At 38.8% G+C, this 24,412-nt stretch overlaps 1 protein-coding gene across 3 annotated transcripts in view; it reads right to left on the bottom strand.

Moving 5' to 3' along the window:
• Positions 1-24,412, bottom strand: part of EPB41L4B (erythrocyte membrane protein band 4.1 like 4B) — a 168,546-nt gene that overhangs the window by 29,235 nt on the left and 114,899 nt on the right. For 2 of the 3 annotated variants that reach the window (XM_048940112.1, XM_048940113.1), the window contains exons 19-22: positions 16,367-16,434; positions 4,350-4,454; positions 684-822; positions 153-230 (exon numbers count right to left, since the gene is read on the bottom strand). In XM_048940112.1, the coding sequence (XP_048796069.1) occupies positions 153-230; positions 684-822; positions 4,350-4,454; positions 16,367-16,434 (390 nt within the window). The remainder of the gene's footprint in view (positions 1-152; positions 231-683; positions 823-4,349; positions 4,455-16,366; positions 16,435-24,412) is intronic. The other variant, XM_048940114.1, reaches the window with a different exon arrangement.

The following is a 24,412-nucleotide window of genomic DNA, read 5'->3' as shown; positions in this document are numbered from 1 at the left end:
TTGACAGGTGCTCAGGACCACTGAAAATCAAGCAAACTTACTTAATTCCTGTGCATTATCCAACATGCTGCATAGCATCCCATTCATTCCAGCTCCAGACAAATTATTGAAAACTTTCACATTTTTTCTGGCCGCAAACTATAATTATTTACCATAGGTGTGGCCTCTGTGAAATCCATCAGAAGGTCACCTGGCTCCAGAGCAAAAGTACTTCCAGCATCTGTGGAACTCTAAAATGAAGGAGAAACTCAGCTTTGAAAAAGCATTTAGTTTCTGTAATCTTATGGTGGGGCTGTTTATTTCATTTTGTTTTTAATTCTTTAAAGCATAAATTGCCAAATGGATTTCAAATTGCACACATTTTTTAAAAATATGGCTACTCAGGAGAGACAGACAAACAAAACCATGCAAATTTGAGATCAAATTGAACAATTTAATCCTGATCTACTGAACTCCAAGGTTGTGAAAACCTATTATTGATTTCAGTTGGGTCTTCAAGCAGGCTCTGAACATTTTCTGGCAGTTGCATTTACAACATAGGTTAAACATGTGGCCACAACTAAGCATTGAAAACTACTCTGAAATTTAGAATTACTTCATCTAAGAAAAATATTACTTGCAACTTCCTCCCAGCCTTCTTAAATGCTCTCCAGCTGACATAAGCTCATCTCTTTGCACCTTACCTTGCCACCAGGTGAAAGCTGTGTTTGTCCTTCTGATGTCTGTGGTGTGCACATTTTCTGTGACCCAGGAGATGCTGAAGATACAGATGTTGATGCTGCTGCTGCTGCTGCCAGTGCTGGAGGAAGGTCATCTTCATCACTGCAGTTGAGAAAAACAGACAGATCTTCTCATTAGAAAATATGGCTTGACTTTTAACTGTACCTGTTCTGGAAGAGGCACTGGAGTTCGTTTACTCTTCCATTTGTAATGCAGTATTTATAGCTAAAATTCCAACTAAATTAAATTTACTAAGCTTTAAAGATTTCATGAAAGTCAGTTAGTTAGTCAACTCTCATCTACAAATGGAAATCTAATAGTTCTGATGTGTAAGCAGTGTTTCTATGGAGCATGTTTATGTGAATACATGAACTTATTTGATATTACTCTACTTTAATGTTGATATTCTCTTCTACAGAGACTGGCTTTATTGATAATAACAGATCTGGTTAGATCCATCCACGAGACTGACTGCTTTATTGGCTTACGTCAATAAAGGGGAATTTGGCACTCATTACACAGGTAGTCCATAATATCATTTTCAAACTGACTTTAAAAGGATTTTGATCAACTCCAGGAAAGTGCTTTGTAGAAAAATTCTTGTAAATATATGGGTTTTTTTCTGTCCCATTTATTCAGTTTACAAAGAAAAGATTTTATTTAAAACCACATTGTACACTTCCCTTGGGTTCAGCAAGCTGAGTTCTTTCCATCTCACCTAACCTCACCACTAAATGGGAAACAGAATATATTACTTTCATCTACTTTTGTAGAGCCCCATTGGCTACAAATCATTGGTATCAGTTGGCCCAGGGTCAGAATTTTTCCAGTTGCTAATTGGAATTGCACAGAAATAAGCAGTTACAATCTGGCCTACAGAACCTTTAGCAGTGGGAATGACATGTGAAAAGGAAAGACTACAGTTTGACAGTTTAAAGCATGGGGAAAAATGACTTCTTTTCTGCTCAGAAGATGGCATACATTTTAACTACCAATTAAGTAGTCTCAGTGCACAGAACCCTGCCATCCCAGTTTGACAGACACTTGCAGAACTTGGTTTAGTGTTACCTGAAGTCAGCGTGATGTGCAAAACTACATTTCAAAATTACATTACATACAGAGTATCTAGACCTGTGATGGATTGTTTGGCTGACAACATTATGTTTTCTTATTATGATAAAAAGGTATGGCCATTAATATTATCTTCTTCATGGTTCATTTTTTATTTCTTCTGGGAAAGGCTAGAATTTATCACCAGAGCATATACAATACATTGTTTGCATTCTGGAAAGAGAATGCAAAAATCTGTTGGACCTACTAAGTATGCATTTTCTTAACAAGCCAAATTTTGATTGTTGACCTATTTAATCTCTCTTTCAGAAACATGTAGCTGACATTTTCTCAGCTCTTTCTCCCTACACTCAGTAGGGACACATTGGCACCTTCTCCATCCTTGCTGGGTAAAGCTGTTCTATTGCATATAAGGAAGTGGAAAATTGTCGAGAACTTGCCAGTTCAGAACGGCTTCTTCAGATCTGCAAGCTAAAGTGTTAGGCTTTAGTCTTACCAGTTACCAAGCCATCAACATGCTAGCTAAAAGTTTGAGCACTAGTTGTCTTCGTTGCCTACCCTGACATATTTATTTTCATTATTCTATGTCCAATTACCAACATTTAACCTCTTTTAGCGGTCACTTTCTATTTACAGCTAAATACAGCTTTTGCAGTCCCACCCTACTCTGGAGAAATTTTTTTTTCTCAGACAGTTAATCACTGATTTCTAACTCTCTTGCTATTCTCAAAACTAGCTTATCCTACTACTTTACTTTATTAGTCCCACGGCAAATCTTCTGTTTTGGCATACATAGTGTCACTGAAGTATCCTGTAACTCAAAATTGTCTACATGGCATAATCTTGCTCTTTTTTTTTGGCATCTAGTAGTATTGGAGAATCAAGTTTAACAATTCCTGTAGGTTAAAGCTCAAATCAAACAGTCTTCCAAGTATGCATACAAAACCTGTGACTATGCCTGCAATAGGTCATAGTTTTTTATTCCTGCACATTAGTGTGCTCAAAGAGGAGAGCATCAGCTATCATGATCTGTTCATTATCTGCTACGTGCACAGCACAGCATAATTGATCCTCTCAGTGTCACAGCCATTTCTCTTACTGACTATGTAGAAATCCTTTCATTATATAAAAATCCAACAAATCAGAAGCATGTTGAATATGCAGGGGACTTCCTTCTCCTGGCTTGTAGAAAACAGGATAGTAGAAATGGTGCATCATCCAAGAAAAAGCCTACTGGTGCTTGAGGTCTGCTGGGCACAGTGAGTAAACAGGCTTTCAGACCTTGAGAAACCACTCCTAGGAAATGCTGTCAAGTTACCTGTCATGCATTACCTTCAGAATTAGCAGACAGGATGGGAATCTGAGTTCTCTTCCCATCCTGAGTGGTCAATTCCCATTTCTGGTCTCATTTCCAAACCATACTGGCTGATGCATAGTAAATGAGCTTTGTCATGGTCTGCTTACCAAGCTGAGGCTGCACTCTCATATGTTAGCCTTGGTTTCTTGAACAAGTAAAGATTTGGCTAGATGCTTCTTTACCTTCTACCCTCAATTTGATTCATTCTTCTGTTTCTTCTCCTAAATAATTTTTCAGTTTTAGTGACGTAGGTCGTTATTTTTGTTCCATATCAAAAGCCAGCATTATTGACAATGAGACAGAAAATAATTACATATTGACATTTACTAGAAACCTTTGGGATGGGAGGAAATCTTGCTGATTGTGCTATATATTTAGTGGCACTAGAATGTTCAATTACTATACATACTAACAGTTCCACAGAGAAAGCATGTATAACTTTTTTTCTCCATTCTTCTATTAGTAAATTTATGCTAATACTCTTTTTTATTTCTTTTCTTTTTTATTCTTTTTTGGTTTTCCACTCTGTTCAATCCTCTAGTTTCCAATGACCTGAACCATCTGATGGTTTTGATGGTTCATGTGAAGGACAAATCAACACACTAATTTCCATGTTTATCCCTAGACTCTAACATTAAATGGATTGGGTGTAAATGGGATGCCAAATCTCTGTAGGCACAGATTATTCCTGCCAGGAATAAGAGACCTAACTTAGCTGCCATAGCTGTAGCATGCTCAGTAACTTCCGCATGTGACAAAATTACAGAGAGAGACAGAGACAGAACACTCACTCTTTCCAGAGGGAATGGCTGAACACAGCTTGAACACCCAGCAGCTAAGGACTGTTTCCCTCATTTTGCAAATGGGATTGTAATGAAGCAGATAGAGCAGCCTTCTCCAACTCACACCAGGTCTTTGACATTTCATGTGGAAAAGAGGTTTTTAATTTCTAATCAATAAGCTCCAAAAAAAAGCAAAGGGCTGCACATCAGAAGTTAGTAACTGCAGAGAGATGGCAAATTCACCAAGTTTTAAAAGCTTTAAGATTCTCAGAGATGAAAGGAATGGTATCAGCCTAAGATCATTATCATGTAATTGCACTCATGCCTTTCAGAAAGCATAGCTAGAGCAATAATTAGCATCTCCTTCTTTTACAGCTGTACCAGGCAAAAACATGAAGATAGCATTATATGTTACTCACAAGCTGTACTGTCTTGTTAACTTCCTCACACGAGAAACTTTAATTTCCTGCTTTTCTGTAGGGCCAGATGATGGCGTAGTTTCAGGTCGCACTGGAGCTGGACTTCTAAAAATAACAAGAAAAATATATGTGACACAGTCTTTATTTAAACTACTTCAGGCATGTTAACAAAGTTCTAACTCATCAACACATGTTTATCTTGCAAATTCACAAGTGCTCATTGAAGTTCATCCTTTTGTTCCATTTATAGTCCACAGGCCAGTGTGCATGAACAGAAAAGGACATGTGAATCCACTCTCCTGTGCACTGCATGCCTTTTATAAAAGCAGTGGCTGATTAAAAATACAGAACCTATGTGAAAGCCCATGTGGAAGCGTTGCTGTTTCCAAAAGACAACATTTTAATAATGGCCCAGCTATTCAGTCATGTCAGAAATATTTTTACGCAAAAAGCTTTTAGCAAAAATTAATTTTATGGACTGCAAAACCTGTTCTGCTCAAAATTGAAGGATAATGTTTAACTTTGGGTAAAAACTGTATCGGAAAAAACAGTTCAAGGGAAATTAACTAATGGATTTGATCCAAAAATATATACTTATTAGAAATAAATGCAAAACTGAAATATGTTTCAGATGCTCACAAATGTGAAACAACTGCAGAGCTCCAGCAAAGATCAGAAATGGGAATGAAGAGACCCATGTAAAAGGATCTGCTCCTCAACCATTTATTCTTTGAGTTGACTAAGACTCGGATACAAGATTTTCATGATCTTGGGAAGAAACATTTTCAGTCATGAACTTAAGTGACACGAAGACAAATGAACTATCTTAAATACTGCTTTTATTTGAAGCAGCACATTATGATTAAATATACTGCATGTGTATTAGAAATGCTATAAACAAAATAAATATGCCAAATATTGAAGGAGCAAATTCAAAGTCTTGATTTACAAATAACTTATGGGCTGTTTTCTGCAATCTAATCTGAAGTCAGATACTATATTAAGTACCTAAGTAGCCTTATTGCTAGCCAGTGGGACTACTCATGCACTGAAGGACATACTACAACTGGGGTGTGATGTGATTCAACCTTGTCTCTAAAATTATGCATTTGGGTTGAATTTTTTAAGTTCACTCGCAAATCAGTCTTCTAAAGTCATAATAAGATAAACATAATCTTCAAGATTGCAGATCCCTCTGATGCTGATGTGGGCTTATAAATGTATTAATTATCTGATAACTTCTGAACCTGTTCTCCAGCTACAACTGAGCACATCAGGAAGGCATAGCCTTCAGACTATATTTTCAGGTTTCCTGTATGTTTCTTTGTCACTGCATACATATTGTAAGATGAAAGAATTCTGCAAGAGTACTAAGGACATGCAAATCATAAACAAGATGCAACTAGTTCCACTTCTCCTGCAAAAACTTAGGTCAAGTGTTTTCCTGCTTCTTGATCCCATTAATTTCAAGAAACCAGTACAGATTGCAACACAATTCAGATCTCATTAGAATCACAGAATCCTAAGAGTTGGAAGGGGCCTTTGAAGGTGTCCAGTCTAACCCCCCTGCAGCAAACAGGGACACCACAGCTAGATGAGGTTGCCCTGGGCCTGATCCTGCCTCACCTTGAAAGTTTCCAGAGATGGGGCATCAACCACATCTCTGGGCAACCCGTACCAGTGCCTCACTACCCTCACTGTAAAAGATTTTTTTCTTCCATCTAACCTAAATCTACCCTCTTTGAGCTCATTCCCTCCCAGTTTCAGGGTCAGATTAATGAATAACAATCCAGCCTAATTTTCAGACTCCTTACTGAGTTTCCAAGGCTGGTAGTTAAGAATAAAAAAAAGCCCAAACCGCCTTTTCTTAAAAATCTCTAAGTCAGTACATCTGATCTGCAAATCTGTGAATCAACATCATGATGGAAGCCCCGAACAACATCTTCAAGTCAGGCTTTTGGAATGGATGATTGCTCCAGTTAGACTGCTCTTTAGACAGTTTGTGCTAAATCAAAAGTAGCTTCTGACAACTGAAAAAAATGTAAGCTAGTGTTATCCAAAGTGATTTTCATTTCAAGTTTTGACATAAGTAGGATAAATATGTGAAGACCTTTTTAATGACTGGATCTGATGGTCAAATCCTCTAGGGGTGTCAATGTGTATAATTCCATTATTTTCAGCTCATAAGTTCAGAAAAATATCAGATAAAATTGTTGCCCTGAGTGAGCAGTTCCTACAATTCTCCAATAACTTCCCATGCTGATAGTTTCAAAAGCTACACCTCTCTCACCAACTGAAGGAAGCAGGAGCAGAAACAGTGATATCAACTACACTGAAAAAGGTGCTTAAAAATTATAATGAGCAACGCGCTCATACTATCAAGGGACTCGGGAAACAGCACAGTAACAAATCTAATTCTAGTTCATTGCCGCTCCAAATTTCTGAAGGTAGCATTATAATCTGTGATGAAAGTAAGTCAGATATTTTAATAGAAATTAAAAACTGAAATGACCATTTCAGTTCCCTCATAAAAGTTCATTTTACAAAGTCTGTATACCTCCTTCGATTCCCTGGGATTACAATCTTTAAAAAGGGGGAGGAGGTGGAACTTTTGAAACAGTTATCTTAGCCCTCAAACTCTGTTTTTTTCTTTAAAAAAAAAACATTTTGTAGCTCAAGTGGTTTATAATCACTACGAAAAACAGAAAGGAAACTGATCTAAATATGTGAAAAGTTTGGACATTTTAAGTCTGACTTTCCCTTACAAAAAGGCTCCCATGAAAAATTTCACTCAGCTGTGATTAAAGGTGATCAAGAACCAAGTGACCTATTCTCTAATCCAAAATCTTTTTATCTCCCTTTGAATGTTGTACATGTTTGAGTGAACAATTAAAGAAAAAGCCAAGATGCAGCACCACAGGACACACCTTCTTTACAAGTGATTGCAACTACTCAGATAAACTTTACTTGTCTTTTGTATCACACCGGTGAAGCATTCCACTCATTTATCCTGCAAAAACCATACAATTTTAAGAGAAAAAAACTCTCTTATTGTAAACATTTTTTGTTTGAGGCTGGGTGCAGCGACTATCTGCTGATGGTATTTATCAGGTCTCTGAGAGACCTGAGTACCACTTAATGGCACGTTTCCAGCAGCTGCAGGTTAGCTGGTGTGATGTGACCTTGGAAAGAAAAGCAGCAGTGGCAATGCCTCCATCCGAGAAGGCTGGCTGAACCTATTCTACCATGAGCACAAGATGGAATGTTAGACTGCTTCTACCTGCTGCAGAGATTGATTCTCACTCTCATTAAAACCTTGCTGGTGTAGTCCTTCCAACACCAGCCTAAAATATCCCTAACAACTCCTTTTTCATCTCCACTGTATGCTCTCCCCAAGTGCAATTCCTCAATTCTAAACCATTGCTACCCTGTCTTCATACACCAGATGCAAGAAGTGCTGAGCTTGATAAGCTTGGAGCCTTATCTATCTCACTGGTATTCCTGAAAAAGAAGCAACTTGAAAGAAGAATGGCTTCTATTGTTATCTTTTGAATTCTACAGCCAGAATCTATTACCTTAAATAAAAAGGTAGGCTTCTTGAAGAGAAACCTTGCTGCAACTTTACCTCTTTAAAGAGAGACATTATGTGCAATACGACTATTTGTAGTGTATGGCCCCATGTGCAGTAAATTCTGCAAGTCCGAACAAAACCTGAAATGTTGGAGTTCAAGATAACATAGACTTCAAAGAAGAAAAAAAAAAAAAAAGTGCAGTATATTATAATTCCTTTATAAAGTTCAATTTCAGTGTCATTAATTCATAAGTATCCTTTTCTCTCGTAACAGTAACTAGCCACCCCAGCACAAAAATGAAGTCACTGAACTAAGATGGAGTTACTTAGGACTTGGCACCTCACATAGAAACATATCACCTGCTGGTGAGAATGACATTATCAGGACTGATGTCAGCATGCAGCACTAGCTACCTCTGCACCGAAAGCCCCAGCACAGCATGCCTTGCTGAGCCAACTAAGTCCTAAAGAAAGACCCCCAAAACAGAGCTGCTGAGAAATTCAAAAAAGCAGACTTCAACAGAGCCACAGAGATCAAAATTGTAAGACAAGAGGCAGAGGTCAACAGTTCCATGGTTTACAAGGATACAACCACCTGCATAAAAATTGACTTGTATTTGCATGCCAATTCATGGGAAAAATAAAATACTGGTTGATTTTTGCCTTCACAGATTCCTTTGAGTAGTAACATCATTGTGAAATCTTGAGGAGCAAAAAGAAGGAAAAACAAAACGAGGAGAAGTATTTGATAGATGCCTTCTCTTATGTATCAGTGATGTAGCTTGAAAGGTGAAGCAAACACATAAACCAATCTTTTCTCAGTCTGCACTCTAAGGGTTTCATAGTTGTTTCTTTTCCAAAAGCTATGGCCATCTGAAGCTAAGAATATGCGTCCCTTCACTCTGACAGGCCAGCTTTTTCCAGAAGAAATGTTTAGCCCCCAAGAAGATTATCTGGACATTTGAAAGCTATTGCCAGAATCACATTTTCAGAATAAAGTTGTGGGTTGTTTTTTTGTTTTTTTGTTTTTTCTTATAGCTTAACTGGGGTATTTCACCAATTTTGCCTCAGCTGGAAGGTCTGAGTACTACTCCTTTATCTGTAGTTCTGAGATAAAGAATGTAACTCGTCATCTTCTGACTTCAGGCAACAAGACAGAGGTCTTTAACATCAGCAGTGAAGTCAAAATACATACGTAGGTGTACTATTTGCAGTCATTAATGCAGACTGTCAGGGAAATGGTATGCAAGAATTCAATTTGAATTATGAAATTGATGCAGAAATCACTGGTTAAGCATCCTTGTTCTGTCTTGAAAAACATGAGAGTAGATGATCCATTAAGATTGTCCACTGGAGTGAGACTAAGGTGATATGCATTTAGCTATTTCATTTGGGTTTGGTAAAGCTGGTTGAAAGTTATGTTAGAAAATGACTTTTTTTCTTTTTTTTTTTTTAGGATGGAGGCTTAATGAAAAATCAGCTTTTGATTTCTTTAAGAAAAAGTCAACATGTATATAACATGTTTAGTTTTCCAAAAGCATTTCATAATACACTTAGAAGGAGATATTTATTTATAAATTAAAAAAAATAAATTCAACTCTGCCTCATTGAATTAAGCCTGTTGTGATTCTATGGAAACAAAACCCACTTGTATTCACTGAAGTCCATGTCAGGGAAGACCAAGCACATAATTTTTTTTATCATCTTCAGTGTTGGCTGAAGTGTTCTTTTGTACACACCTATTAGTTCAGGGAAATGAATTCTTTGACTTGATAGAAGTTGCCCATTATGGTGCAGGTGATTTGCATATTCTTAGCTTCCAAATGCCAACATGGACATCATCTTCCACAGCTCTCACTGGATGACCTAGAACTTCAGCTCTGTGATGCTTAGAAACTACCTACTTAGAAACTATCCATGGTCAAAGCCCTGGACTTACAGATCTGAAGTCATTTGACAGTTTTGTAAGATTTGTTCTTAGATACAGTGACCAACAGAGCTCTGTGGATCACAGCTTGTCTATGAAATTCCTAAATGAAATTTGGGTTTTGGGTCTTGAAGTCTTGAATAGAAAAGGAAAAGCAGGAAGGGAAAAGCACAAGAAGGCCCCAAATAGTTGGTGTGACATATTGCCTTTGATGATACATTTATACATACAGTTTATGTAAGAACTATCATCTTTTCAGTAAGAAATGGTGTAGGACATAACATGTCACGCTGAAAAGCAGCTAATCTCATAGCCTAGTACACATCAGAAGCATAAGCCATTGCAGAGAAATCTCATTCTGACAATTTGCATGAGCAAAGCTTCCCCTGCTCTGAAGAGTGCTTAAGACTACTCCTCTTCATTCATCTGTAGCTTGTACAACTTGATTTAATTTAATATTTTCCACCCTTCTTTTCCGGTGCGCAGCATCATCAAGCTGTGAGATAACATTTAATTTTATATTACATGTTGAGCAGCTTCTAATGTAATTAGTCTTAATGTAACAGTGTAATTTGGTTTTGGATTGAAAGATTTACAAAGAAAATTGGAATAAATGAATGCACAAAGCACCAGCTGGTGCTTATACCTACTCCCACAATCCTATGCAATCGTATGAAAGATGAGATAATTTGGATAACAAGGATCAACAAAGAGTGGTGCAGCAGTTGGCCTAAACAGAAAGAAATCCACAGACAAATCCTGCACCATGTGGGATGTAAAGCATGCCAGAGCTGGTAACAATCCAAAAGCATGTTATAAGGGAAAACAAACACTGCAGTCCATAAATGTACCACATGGAGCACAGTAGCAAATCACAACAGTGACAACAACTGTCGTAATTGATCAGAAAATGAAAGGACTTCAGATGAAGGCGGCTCTTTGCTGACAACTTGGGCATCTACCTCAGAAATACAGGAACTTGCATTTAAATGTGTGATCAGCAATTTGAATGAGTAATTTGCTGCATAATCTTCAACTTTATAGGATTTCAAAATTCAGCAATACAAAATCACAGCTGACCTGATCTTGTGTTAGGGATGGACCTGTTTCAAGCTGTTTTGAGCAGCTCTTGAAGACCTTCAACCATATCACCAGAAACGTAACGTGTCTAAACTTTCCTGAACTACACGTAACCATGAAAGAAAAGCACATTATCAGCAAATTTGCCACCGGGATTCACATCTTACACATTTGACTTCAACTGCTTATCAAACTTTACTGAACTTCAGGTATCCTTGCTAACATTTTCACTGGCATGACCCAAGATGAAAGTTAGGCTTGGTAAACAGGCTACACATGATGAGAGCTGGTATTCTGATCTGTTCCAAAGTATCAGCAGTTCCTAATATCCATACTAAATCAGCCTAATTCTCCACACGCTGAAATTCCTGAAATGAGTGCACCAGAGTGATACCAGGAATTATATTTAGCTATTTGAAGAAGAGAACAAAACAAGAGGTACGTAGACCTCTTGTTAAGTTAAATATAGCCAATCTCAGTGTATATGAATGTGTGCATATACACTCACACATACACACTATAGGTGTGTATAGCCAGGTGGTCATAGCCAGACAGAAAAATAGATACTTAAAAGAGTTTTCGGGAGAGGTTCACGCACAGACATTGGTGAAGTTGTGTGGATTGTTCTTCTGTCTGGCAAAACACTGAACAAGGAGAGGAATCACAAAAGGAATTCTCCTGATGAGGTTCTGTGAGTAGTCATATGTTTATTGCATTTAACAGATCAAGTAGGCTGGCAATTAAACGGAAATTTTATCAAAAGGAAGTTCAGGACGTTATCTGTCTAGCAGCCCATCCTTTCACTATGAAGTAGGGAGGTTTATAAAAAGGTGAAGAGGTGACTATGTGATTCACATTGCCTTGATAATGTTGCAGTTGAGAAATCTCACAAGATGGGACAGGTTCTGATCAAGAGGAAACAGTGACCAGAGATAGCAATCAAGTGCATGACAACAATTTTTATATTTTCTGCAATATTTACATACGTTATACAAACTTTCTGGCAGACAGCATGAACCCTGATCAGTCAAGGCTAAAAGAATCAAATAATAAAATCCAAATGGAGGAAGTTGATAAGAACCTTTCCAAAACTATACATAAGAACCTGCAGTAGTCTCTGACCTGAATTACGTTAGATATCAGAAAGTTCTCCCTGAGCTCCTCTCCTTCAATCTGGACACTGAGTTAGGTGGCTGAGTGCAGGGAATTTTCCAGCAGAAAGGCAATACCTTTGATACTTCCTCAAAATCCCTTCTGGTCCAATCAATATAATGACAGATACCTTCTCTCATGAAACTAAAGAAGAAAACGTTCTGTCAGAAAGACTTTTTTAGCTCTCATGGAAGACAAATTCCTCTTGTTGGTACATAAAAAAGGACTGACAAGATCCTTGCTTCCCTTCACCTGGGGAGCTGCACATTGGGCCCTTCCTGTAGGCTGTTGTTCTCTAAATGACTTTTCCAAATTGCTGAATTTCTAAGAGCATACAAAATTAATCACTACTGAGGCTGTGAACTACCACAGCTTCTTCTTAGCCTTCCCAGTTCTATGGAGTAAATGAAGCCAGAGAACATGAGCAGGAAGCATTAACTTGCAACTTCTCATCAAATTTGCTCCAGACTTGAAGGATTAAAATGAGATTGAGACATCTCAAAAGAACTATTAAAAAAAAAAAACAAAAAAAAAACAACTGCAAAGTAACTGGCACAGCTAATTCCATACTAGACCAGTGTTGACACAAGCATATTTTTGCAACCTGCCATAAGAAAGCCTTCCTCACTATGCAAGGTGGTAATTGCAAGCTAGCTGAATTTCTTTCTGAATTGATATAGGCAGTATATAAGATAAAATATGCAAGGGCATAAATAAATAACCTGTTTTTCCAGGTATTTCTTCTTTTATGTAACACGGCATAATGCTCTGCCTTGCTCAAATTTCTTATGTTCCAGCTGTAGCGGAGCTGTATTTCACTTTATGTATTATTTGGGTGTTGATGAAACCATGTGCTTTCAAGTCTGTTGCAACAGACCTGTAACAAGAACAATTCTAACTTTTCTTAGCAGGATTTCTATGCCTTATCAAGATAACTCAGAGCTCCCTTATTTAGTCTCCTTTTGAAATTCCTCTCATATTCATTGCTCTCATTTGACTTTTTTCAACTGAGGGTTCTGTCATGTGCAGCATGGATGGATCCAGCTAAAGCACTGCCACTGCTGTGGCAGATCTGCTGCCCTGCTTTTCATCAGCAAAGCAAAAAGCAGCAGAGTCAGCAAAGGAGATGCATGACTATGTTTCAATTCATAGTGCGCTATTTTGGCCTTAATTGCAGAATAAAGAGGGCATAAGCTGGGACACTGTAGCATGTATTGAGTTGACTGAGCCATCAGCTTTTCCCTCACTGAATGGGAACCAGTAACTAGAAGAGTTTGGGGAAAAAAAAATAAAATTCTGAAGGAGAGAGCCATAAAAACAAGTAGCTTCCAGAAGTAGGAAGGAGAGAGGACTGTACCATTCTGTGGACCCACATCTTCCTGAGCCTTAATGTGATGTCTATATGTTAGGTATTACAAGGAAAATTGGGAGATACATGTTCTATTTCCAACCTGTGCATCTACTGACAGAATGAATTTCATAAGCCTTGTCCTCCTGAAACTGGTAAAACTACTGCAATTTCAACATCAGGCATGTTTCTTTTTCTGCCCATATGTGATGACCTTGGTATGGAAGGATATGCAGCTTTCCAACAGACACAGAACAAGGGTGAATAAGCCAACAGATACACGATGGCTTAGCATAAGCACAACATTTTACACCCTTCTGACGCAGTGCCCAACAAAACGACTGGAGACCTGCTTGTAGCAAAAATGGTTATTCCACCCATATACATGAGTAATTGCTAGATGAACCAGAACTAATTCCATGAAGAACTATAGCAATTGTTAGTCAAATTGAGTTTGCCATGGCAGATGCTAAAATAATTGCTCAGGGGGATTGCAGGCCATATCTAAGCAGTTAAATCATTACAAGTGAAATCTTCAGACTGGCAATGGATGAGAGAACAAGGTAGTAGCAAAAAGAGCATCATTTTTTAATCAAACAGAATTGCCCTTCTTCCTCACGTTCTATTCCCTCTCTATATGAAGAATTCAACATTTTCACAGATGTTGTCTATAGGCACAGACACACACAAGAATGTCCTCAAGGGTACCTGCATAGAAATCACGTTTCCTGAAGAGGGCTGTTTTACAAAGGATATTTATATATTTCTCAAATAATGCACAGAAAACTTCCTAGGTGACTTGTCTAGCTAGTACTAACTGACCCTTGCCCGTACTCGCATGCAATTCTTAGCAAAGCAGTCTCTTTTTTGTCTATCCAAGTCTTCAAAACAGAGATTACATAGGACATTGGTGGCAAATAGGTCACACACACTGGCTGTATGCAGGCATGTGCATGTCCTTGCAGAACAGGGAGCCAATTGAATGAGAAAGAGAATTGGTTAGGCAATGTATTTTGTTTGCATTATTCTTCAGATTATGAATGCAGGCTGTTAAAATGAGTCTGTTTCTGAGCATTGATTACTTGTATATTTGCACCTCCAGAACACAGGCGCAAAGCAATAAAACAATACAATTTCATTTGTCACAACTGACTGTGGAGGAAATAATGCTTGACATAAACTAGATACAAGTATTAGACACGTCTACACCAGACTGCTGCATACTGAGACCTTCAGAGTTGTTGTTATGAGTTCATAAACTTGGATATACGCAAAAGAAAAAAGCAAAATGAGCTTTGCAGCTAGGTTGCCAACCTTCCTTACGCTGAATAGTATATCACCTCACACAGCACACAACTCATTTACAACTCAGTATGATGAAGAAGAGAATCTATCACAAAATGGGAAATAGAAAGGTCTTCCTCTTCTATGTTATTCAGAAGGTCAACAAAGGTCAGTTAGGAAAACAAATCTTTAGTTGTCATCCAAACCAGGTCCTCCCAAACTCCTTCTGGAACTGACAGCAATTCAGCAAAAGGTGTTCATGGCAAAGACAATGAGTGAAACTCATTTCTATTAAACAAAGGAACAAGTCACTGCGTAACATACACAAATAATTTTCTCATGGGAATCTAAGAAAACATTGTAGTGGCCTAAAAATGGCAGTGGTAGAGAAGAATGAGAGTTTTGAAATACCAACTAGACTTTGCAGACCCGTGGACAAACAATTAGGAAAATCACTGCTTGCCAGGTTCTTCTCGTGCACCCTCCTGCCTCAGCACCACCAACTATCCTCACCATCCTTCTCTCTGTAGCTGTTTTTACTAGGCAAATGTAGCATCTCTGCCAGTACAAACTGATCAGAAAGCAATTTTTAAATGAAATGTTTTTGGAAGACTTGCTAATTTATCACCTTCTAGGAAGGGTACACACTTGAAAAAAAAGGTTGGCACATTTTCACCATTATAGCTGTTTTGTTCTGATTTCAAAATAACTTATTTTGTCAAACGTAATTCATTAGCTCACTCAGCCTTTCCTATAGGACGCTAAAATGCCTTTTAGTTGGAAAAGTCAACACTAGAAATTTACAGTTTTAAAAAATGAGATAACTAGTACTTTGAGATATATAGTACATATACGTAAGCATATATATACAGCATGTGCATCAGCATAATCAGCTGATTAACAGTGATGATTGCAATGATAGAAATCCATACCTGACATTAACGATGTCCAAAGTGACGGCACTACCATACATTTAGATGGGGGCAATTTCCAAATACCTTTGCTGCAACCTCCACTCTAATCAACCACTGAAAGACAGCATACTGTGCTATTCAAATAATATTTAAATAAAATAAATAACCCCCCTCCATCCAAAGAAGAAAGATGGATATCCCCCTACTAATAGAAAAAAAAACGTAATATCCAAAGTAGTCACTCCTGCCTGACATAAGCAAATGAGTCACTATTTTGACTCATTTTTTTTCATTTTTATTATTTATTCTTTTCAACTAGAATACCTGCAGAAGTCAGAAAGAAAAACAAACACAAAGATATTCCATCTTGGATGCTTAATACTTCTCTAATCCAAAGCCTATAAGCATTGACATTGTTGCATAAGGTTTTCCAAACTTAAAAAAATCACTAGACTTGATTTTTTATTAACCTTGCTCTTATCAATTGTTTGAATATTGATACTCATCTTGACTTTTAGAATTGAGATTTTATTGATTCTTCAGCTACATCTGATTCTTATGAAAAAGATAAGGCCCTTTCTGTTAGACATCTTCTCCTTGGGTCGTTGCTTGATGAACTCAGGAACTTTACACAGCAACTTGGGTATGAGTAAATGGACCTCTTGAGTCCAATAAAGATTGGAAAATGGCTTACTAAATCATGTATTTATTTGATTTCCCTACGGACAAGAAGCAACAGACCTTACATTAGGGTCCTGCAGGCTGGAGGTCTTACTGGGATTTACAAAAGAGGTCTCTTCTTTCACAGCCTGTTAAAAGAAGGAGTTAAAGTTTAGTACAACGTCCATAAACTTAGGATTATATATGTTTTCTTTAAAATATTCCTGTAGGTACCTCATAAAACCGCAACGACCAAACGTCTCCTCTGCCCAGAATAAAAAGCATAGATATTTTTTAATCATCATCAAACACTGAGATTCACTGTGATGAGCTACAATGTACAATAAAGAGAGCAACAGTGATAGGAAGATATTGGGTAGGGATGAAGGAGGGGGAAGCAAAGGAACACAGATATTTATGTTTCCCCCAGAAAGCAGAAATAATAAAAATCAATCCAGGCAAACATGCTGATATTTGAGTTGTTCTTTCAATTGGAGTAAAATAAATATTTACATAGTCTAATCAAAATCACGTCAACTCAACAGCTTTTCATTCAGTCGTTAGAAAAATATACTGAAAAAATGAGATCCCCTACAAATAATCACTCTGCACATGCAGTTCACAGAAAATCTCACCCATTACCGCTCTCTGCTAAATTACACCATCCTCTGTCCCTCATATCATTTGTCTATAGAGTAGAAAATACTAACACTGCAAAATGACTTACATGGAAATTGCTTGATTACCCAGGAAACACCCAGTTCAGGCAGGTGTTAGTAGATTATACTCTTCAACCGAAATGCAGGGTTCCACAATCCATGTGTAAATGCCCATTTCAGGGCAACACTGCACCCTTGTATAGAAAATACCGGCTGAAGACACAGGAGTATCTCAAGATCAGTAATGGACTTGGCAGGCTCTGACATTTCCATTCTGCTAAATGGATAGATGGAGCTGATGCAGGTCTACAGCAGAGTGATTCTTCAGTGCTCAACATCTGAACCATAATAATTTGAGGGCACCGGTGGAGATCAAATTGCATTAAATGTGTCGGTCTCATTCTTAAGCAGAGCTCAATAAGGATGAGACAGGTTCCTTCAAATCAGATCAAAGGATTTTACAGGCATATAAAAAATTGTAAATATGACAAGACGTTCCATTCAATGCAGATCGATACATTCAATTTGAGGGTGCTCATAAGAAAAAAAAGAAAAAAGGAAATTAAGACCTGAGTTTCTTCTATACCTCAGTAGTAAACTAAAAAACATCAGAAGTGATGCTTGCTGCTTGGGGAAATCACCCAAGTCGTGATAGTTTTAGGTTAGTTTCCCCCTTGTGCCAGAGTGAACAAGCCCCCATTGCCACTTGGCAGTTCGCTATTTATCAGAGCATCAGCCATGGTGGGCACACGTGGTGCACGCTTCTACACGCAATTACCTATAAGGTCCATTAAACCTGGAAGCCTGGTAGAAAGTGAATTCATTCCTGGGACTGTCCCAGTGCAGGCAAATACCAGAGGTGATGAGCTAGGCAGTATTTTGACTTAAGGCTCTCCTCAGCCCTTCCCTTTAGGGTTGTTGCACCTTGTGTCTTAATACTGAAACCATCACTGACACAGTCAGCAGGTCTGTCCCTCTCCTGAGGGTCTGGTTTGCACAGATGAAGCTACTCTATGGATTGTTTACACAAAGGATAACAGGACCAGCAGCAGGCACAGGTTCAACATGGCTAGAAGTTTCTTAAGTGCCCTGCAAATGCTCTAAATCATAAGGAGCCAGATAAAGGGGGGACATGATCACACCTTCACCACCACTGTAGCACAGCCACCAGATGTTTTACAGCTGAAGTTTTCAGTGAATTAGCATCATGCCATGAATAATTTCAGAACCAGAAGTGTTATTTTTTAATTTAGAGAAATTTGTAATCATAATAAATTCAACTCAGTTCTAGAAACCCTATTTTTTTTTTCCTGCTGATTTCCTAGTAGCTCTGTCTAGCCTAGTATTTAGTCACAATCCAGTGCTTTCTTGAAAGGAATTTTTTATATTTTTTTTAGGAATTGAGAGAAAGCATTGAAAATCACTCTTTGTTGACACAGAAGAGCATTGAAGTATTTTTTTCTTTGTTCTGCAGAAATTATAATGCTTTTTATAAAGCTGTTGGGTTTCTGAAAGCTGTAAGCATGAATTCACACATCAGAAACTTAATACATCACACTGATGTCTTAGCAACATTCTATTGTTAAGCCTGACAAACTAGCTGTTTATGATGTGTCAAATTGGCTACCTTTTAAAACTGTAATTTTTACTTTATTCCAATTTTCACCAAATTAATTGAACTGCATTTTGAGATGCTCCTGAACACAACAATAAAAAGAAAACATGGGGGTGAAGGATGCAAGGCAGGGGCTGCGACCAAGATCAAAATGATTAAAATTCTGCCTACATAAACACCATAAGATCTCATTAGCCAGTTGAGAGGGCTTCATTGTATTATTCCCTAACAACTGCCCTTTGGTTTCTTATGTGTTCTGTGGCTACATTACCATCTTCTTTTGACTTCTCTGCAGAAGTAGGCTAAGCCTATTTCTCAAGAAGCAGTATAGTCGTAAGCAGCATGATCAACACTCTGAGAAACATCCTTTGTATTATTTTTCTTTATTATTACTTGCACCCCAGAGAACAAAAGAGACTTGGGTACCTACAAATAAATACTGTAGATTAGCAGGCAAGTAATCCCACTAAACTGGGGGGGGGGGGAAAGGGAGTACATGAAGAAATGGAGGCTCCTGCTGAGCATCAGGTGGTGCAGGAGTGCACTGGCAAGTGCACCTCAGTAAGGATGGGATAATTCTCCCCAGCTCTACACTTCTTCTTCTTGCCTATGCATAAATGGACACAGGAGAATGTTACAGCCATCAGCACCTATGTTTCCTTTACTTGCTTGGATGGTCTTTTCTTCTTGGTTTGTTTTCAGAAGGAAGTGGGTAAGTCATCAGCTGATAGCTTCCTTTGTTTTTCTTTCTAATTAGGCAAATAACACTCAGTAACTGTGCAAAGACATCCTCAGCCTTATTGTAAAGATGTGAGCATTACAATTGCACACACCACGTACATATACTCAAAAATAATCATTTATATAGAATCAGATTCACTTCATAATTAGCCAAAGAGAAGCAAGCTGGCTTTTCTAGCTAACAGACTACAAAGTAAACAAAATAAAAGGTTGACCGATACCAATCAATTCACACAGTATCACTCTCTTTTTCTCCTTTCTTATCTGCACTGGGCCTACAGCAAAAATAAAGAAATAGAAAATCTTAATGTTCCACTTTCATATGCCATTAACTTTCTCAATAGTGCTAGAAACAAAAGTAAAGCATTATTTTCTCATTCTAAAGATAAGAGACATGCGCGAAGAAAAATGGCATTGTACAGACTCTTTTCATAGGTAACCACTAAGAAAATTTAGTATGAAAAGAGGAGAAAATCATTTGAGTAACAGCAAGAGCATCTTGGGTATCTCTCCTTCATCACAAGGTGAATTGCTGTGGCTCTCTCATCCCATCCAATCTGTAACAGGAGTCACCTGAATCAGCAAAAAGACTTCGTAAAGAATCTGATCACTGCAGCTAAGAGTCAGAGTCAGGTTCTTCTTTAAGTAAGAAAAGGGTCTGAAAAGCTCTTACCATACACACCACAATTTCACAAAGTTCTCACATAGAGGAAGTAACAACATAGCTTTCATATGTTTGGAGATCTTCAAAGGTGAAGAAGCAATGGCTCTCAGTACAATGGTCTGGAAATACTTGACATTGATTGCCCTTTCTTCCTGCCTAAGGATGCCTGGGAGGCCTGATGCATAACAGGTTTTTCAGCTCTTCATCAACATTTTTGTTATTTGTCAACCACACTGATTTTGGCTGATCTCATTAGATAATACAGGATAAGCAACACATCATTGGGAAAAACATCCTGCCAAGGTGAACCTAACTTGGTGATTTAATATGCCAAACTTACCATTTCAGGCAGAAAAACATGATGATTAGGTCTCACAGGAATGGACTGCTGTTCCTTCCCCCAGAGCAGGGCTGAGAACCATACATCTCCTGGGCCATGGTTGGCTCCCAACACCTCACTGCAGTTAGCACCATTCACCTCATCACATACTGGCACTTGCAGCCAGGAGACATAACTGACACATTGACAACATGTTGTCACAATCTTGTGATACCACTGTCATACTTGCCTCCAGTATCTCAGTGAATAACTTATAGATTTCTCTTTTTCCCACATTCTGTTTATCTAAATCCTCCCTCCTCTCCTGCACCTCAGCAAAGTTACCACATCATTTCCTCAGCTCCTTCTCTATCTTCGAGATGTCATTGCTGATACGCTTCTAATGAGTTACCATATATCATATATTGATCATCCTGGCCCACACACAACCAGGATCTTGTATTTTTTTTACCTAACACTCTTCATTTTCTGTAGTCCCACTTTTAAAGTTGAGCAACCCTGTTTCCATTCAGAGATAGAAGGCAGAGAATGTGAAGCAGAGCTAATTTTGAATTCCACTGTTATGAACAATTACAAGCAACATGACGCTGCACCCACCTGTTGTTGGATCTGAGAGTCCCAGCCCAATCGCTTCTCTTTCCTTAGCCTGAAAACTTCTGGAGAGTTTATTGCTCATCCAAACGGGTGACTAATAGCAAGGGCTGCAGCAAAGCATCGTGTGCTTTAGGAGTTGTGCAGGCTTCCCCCACAGCCTGTACATCTCAGCCACAACCTGCTGTACATGCATAATTCCAGCCCTGATCTGCACAAAGACAGTCAAACTGTGGGGTTGCTTTTTGCTGTCAGTAAGGATGGGTAAAAGGAGGGAGAAGAAAGCAAACAGGATCTCTTTTGTGATGGAAAGAGATTAAAAAGTCAGAAAAGCTGATGGTTTCAAGGTACTTAAGTCAACATCTAGTGAAAGCTGAGAGCTCCTCAGGGAATCCAGAAGGATTTCTTTAAGTCCTGTTATAAGAGAGACTGGTTAGATCTAAATCCTCCAGTGTCTTCCCCTCACCTAATCTATTTTCATTCATGACCTGATTAGGGTTTGAATCCAGCGTTTGGAGCTTTATCCGCATAAGGATAAAGCTCCAAAGACTCAGTTTATATAAAGACAGTGAATTATTTCTAGGAGCAATGGCAAATACACCTGGATGTTCAGGTCGACAAGTCCTTACACTTGAATCTTTCCATAAAGGGCACAGCATCACAGAAAAGGTAAGGAATCACCAAAAATGTAGCCAAGAAAGACTAGGTCTCTGAGTCATTTCAATTAATACACCCTTTCTACTATAAATACTGCATACGTCCCAGTCTCATTTGGATTTGTAGCGACTGCTTGTATCTATATAGAGAGTACAGGCTGCAGGTTGATACCGGTACCCATGTTGACCTGAGACATTTTCTGCAGCACAGCTGAATCCTCTCCTGGATGCAGCTCGAGACAGCACGAACAACATGCACTTCTTCACGTGTTTGAAAAACTTGAAGCAAAACTGCATCATCATCACCTGTACCTGCTTCTTGGACAGAGAGGAAAAAGAGACGTGGCTATTGATGCTGGTATAAAAATTTACAAGTGTATAGGCTTGGGAGGAATGACAGTGTGAGAAAGGGGCCAGAGGAGTGAATGTGCCTTTGTTTACTAAGAATCAAGGCAGGAGAATCAATTGCTGAGGAACACAGACCTGTCCAAGGAGACCCTTACCATGGGTTTCTCCTGGGGCTGATAAAGCAGAAGCAGAGAATAGAGCACTATCTTGCAGGGTTGTGTCTGGGAAATGGAGGAGAAAACCTCAAGGAAAGAACCAGAGGGGAGGAGAATGCCTTTTCTCATCACTTTTGTCTTAACAAGCAACCCACAGTTGCAACAGGTTAGGAATACAAACACCACTTGCAGAAGATTTCTGGAACAAAACACAAGTTCTATGCCAAAAGAAGGAGCCCTGCTGAGATGGTTGTACATTTGCTCAGGAGCCTGCACTTAATGCCAAGAATAATTAGGATTTGTCCACACCCAAGTAGATACAAACAGCAACCAAAACCTCTTGTGCCCATGAATTGGGCCATGGACTGCTTTGCAAAATGGACTCTTTGTGATACTAACAAGTATCTAAGTACTAACAAGATACTAACAACTCTTCAAAAGGGCTGACAATAGCAGGACTAGGGGAAATGGTTTTAAGTTGAAGGAGGGAAGATTTAGGTTGGATGTTAGGGGGAAGTTCTTTACTAGGAGAGTGGTTAGGCCCTGGAACGGGCTGCCCAGGGAGGTTGTGGATGCCCCGTCCTTGGACGTGTTTAAGGCCAGGTTGGACGGGGTCCTGGGCAACCTGATCTGAATGTGTATGTTTGGTGGCCCTGCCAGGCAGGGGGGCTGGAACTACATGATCCTTGGGGTCCCTTCCAACCCGGGTGATTCTGTGATTCTGTGTCCAATCAATCACAGCATATCAGCACTGACTCATGCAAGCTGCAAAGGGGTTCTAAATGCCAGGCAGAGCTGGTCTTTTGTATTCTGGCAGCTCCTCCTTGCTGCCTTATACCTCTCTCTCGGATGAAGAGCCTGGAATAAATGAAAAAAAAAAAAAAAAAAAAAAAAAAGAGGAATAAGAAGAAGAAAAGAAAAATGTCAGTCGCTTTGCAGTGTTTAGTGCTCCCCTGGAGCTTAATTATGTGGGAACTGAGATACGCAGTCTGTCAGCAGGAAGGTGGCAGATCCCTGTAGCACAGTTAGAAGGCTGTGTTGTGAAATACTGCGGTTTTGTTCTAGACCTACAGATACCCACGGTAGGGCAAACTGCAGATTCTCACGATAACATGCGAGTTCCTCACATTTCTCATCCGTGGTGTCTGCGCCAGTGCGCTCCTGGATTTGGTTTCAAGTATCCTCACACCCTCTGTACTTCGATTCTCCAACTTGCAGAAAGGCACATAAATATTTCCATCTTCACCACACAAACAAAGTCACTCTTGTTAGTCTCCTGCTGCTCTCTAGCTCTACACCACATGCAGGGCTCAGCAAATGGCACCGTAAACTTAGAAATGTTCAGTGTCTAAGTCAGGACTGTAGTCACAGGAGATGGTATATTGCCCCCTAGGAAAGCAATAAACAGCTCTTCAGCATGAGTCAGAAATGAGGCAGTGCAGACCATCTTGCAGGATATATTTTCAAATGTACCACATCATTTACCCTGTTTTTATATTTGAAATCATAAGTATTAGAATCATTCATTTCTAAGATTCTCTCAAGTTGGTGTCTAGTTGCCAAAAAGAAAGAAAATTGTATAAAATATCCTGCCCTAGATTTCATTTTTCACTCACAAACATTTACTCAATTGCCAGCATTAATGACAAAGAGCTTCTTCTACCACACGCAGGAGATGCCTTTATAAGCTTGTCACATCCTGTTGTTAGTAGCATATGGTATTGAAAACATCCTCACTGCTTGGAAGAGAGAGCTGGTGCAAATATTTCAAGCAACAATTTGTTAATTTTGGATCTGATCCCACAGTGCACCAATATTTTTTCACACTTTTACACCTAACTATATAATGATAACGTCCTGTGAAATTTCATGAAGGATGGTTTAGACCATAGACTTCTGGGGATGTTTAAAAAATAGATTAGTAGATACTCTATCCAGCTTATAAGAAAACATTTTACTTCAAATAGCATGTGCGTAAGACATGATCTGTTTTTTTCTCCTTCCTTTTACAAGGTCGAGGGGAGCAAATCCTCAGCTTCTAGTAACACCATATAATAAAGAAAGATCTATGGAGTACATGAGGAAAATCAGCCCGTGTTTCTTTACGGCAACTGAAACAGACTTTTCTTTACAAAACATAGTTGTACTTTTTGCTCAGGCTGCCTTGTAAATTGAAATATGTCAGTACAGAAGACAAGAGATGAGAAATTTGAGGGTATTTCTTTTAAAAGAATGAGGCTGGAAGGCTTCAAAGGATTTACTGAAGTCAAGACAGTGCCAGGCAGAGAACAGCAGGGTTAGTCCCCCAGATATACTGGGCAGCAGGAGATGTCAGATACAGTCAAAGAGGGGCACGAT

The sequence above is a fragment of the Lagopus muta genome, chromosome 3 (assembly GCF_023343835.1).
Source record: "Lagopus muta isolate bLagMut1 chromosome 3, bLagMut1 primary, whole genome shotgun sequence".
Lineage (NCBI taxonomy): Eukaryota > Metazoa > Chordata > Aves > Galliformes > Phasianidae > Lagopus > Lagopus muta.
The sequence above is the reverse complement of the archived record's forward strand: the minus strand, read 5'-3'. Positions and strand labels throughout refer to the sequence as shown.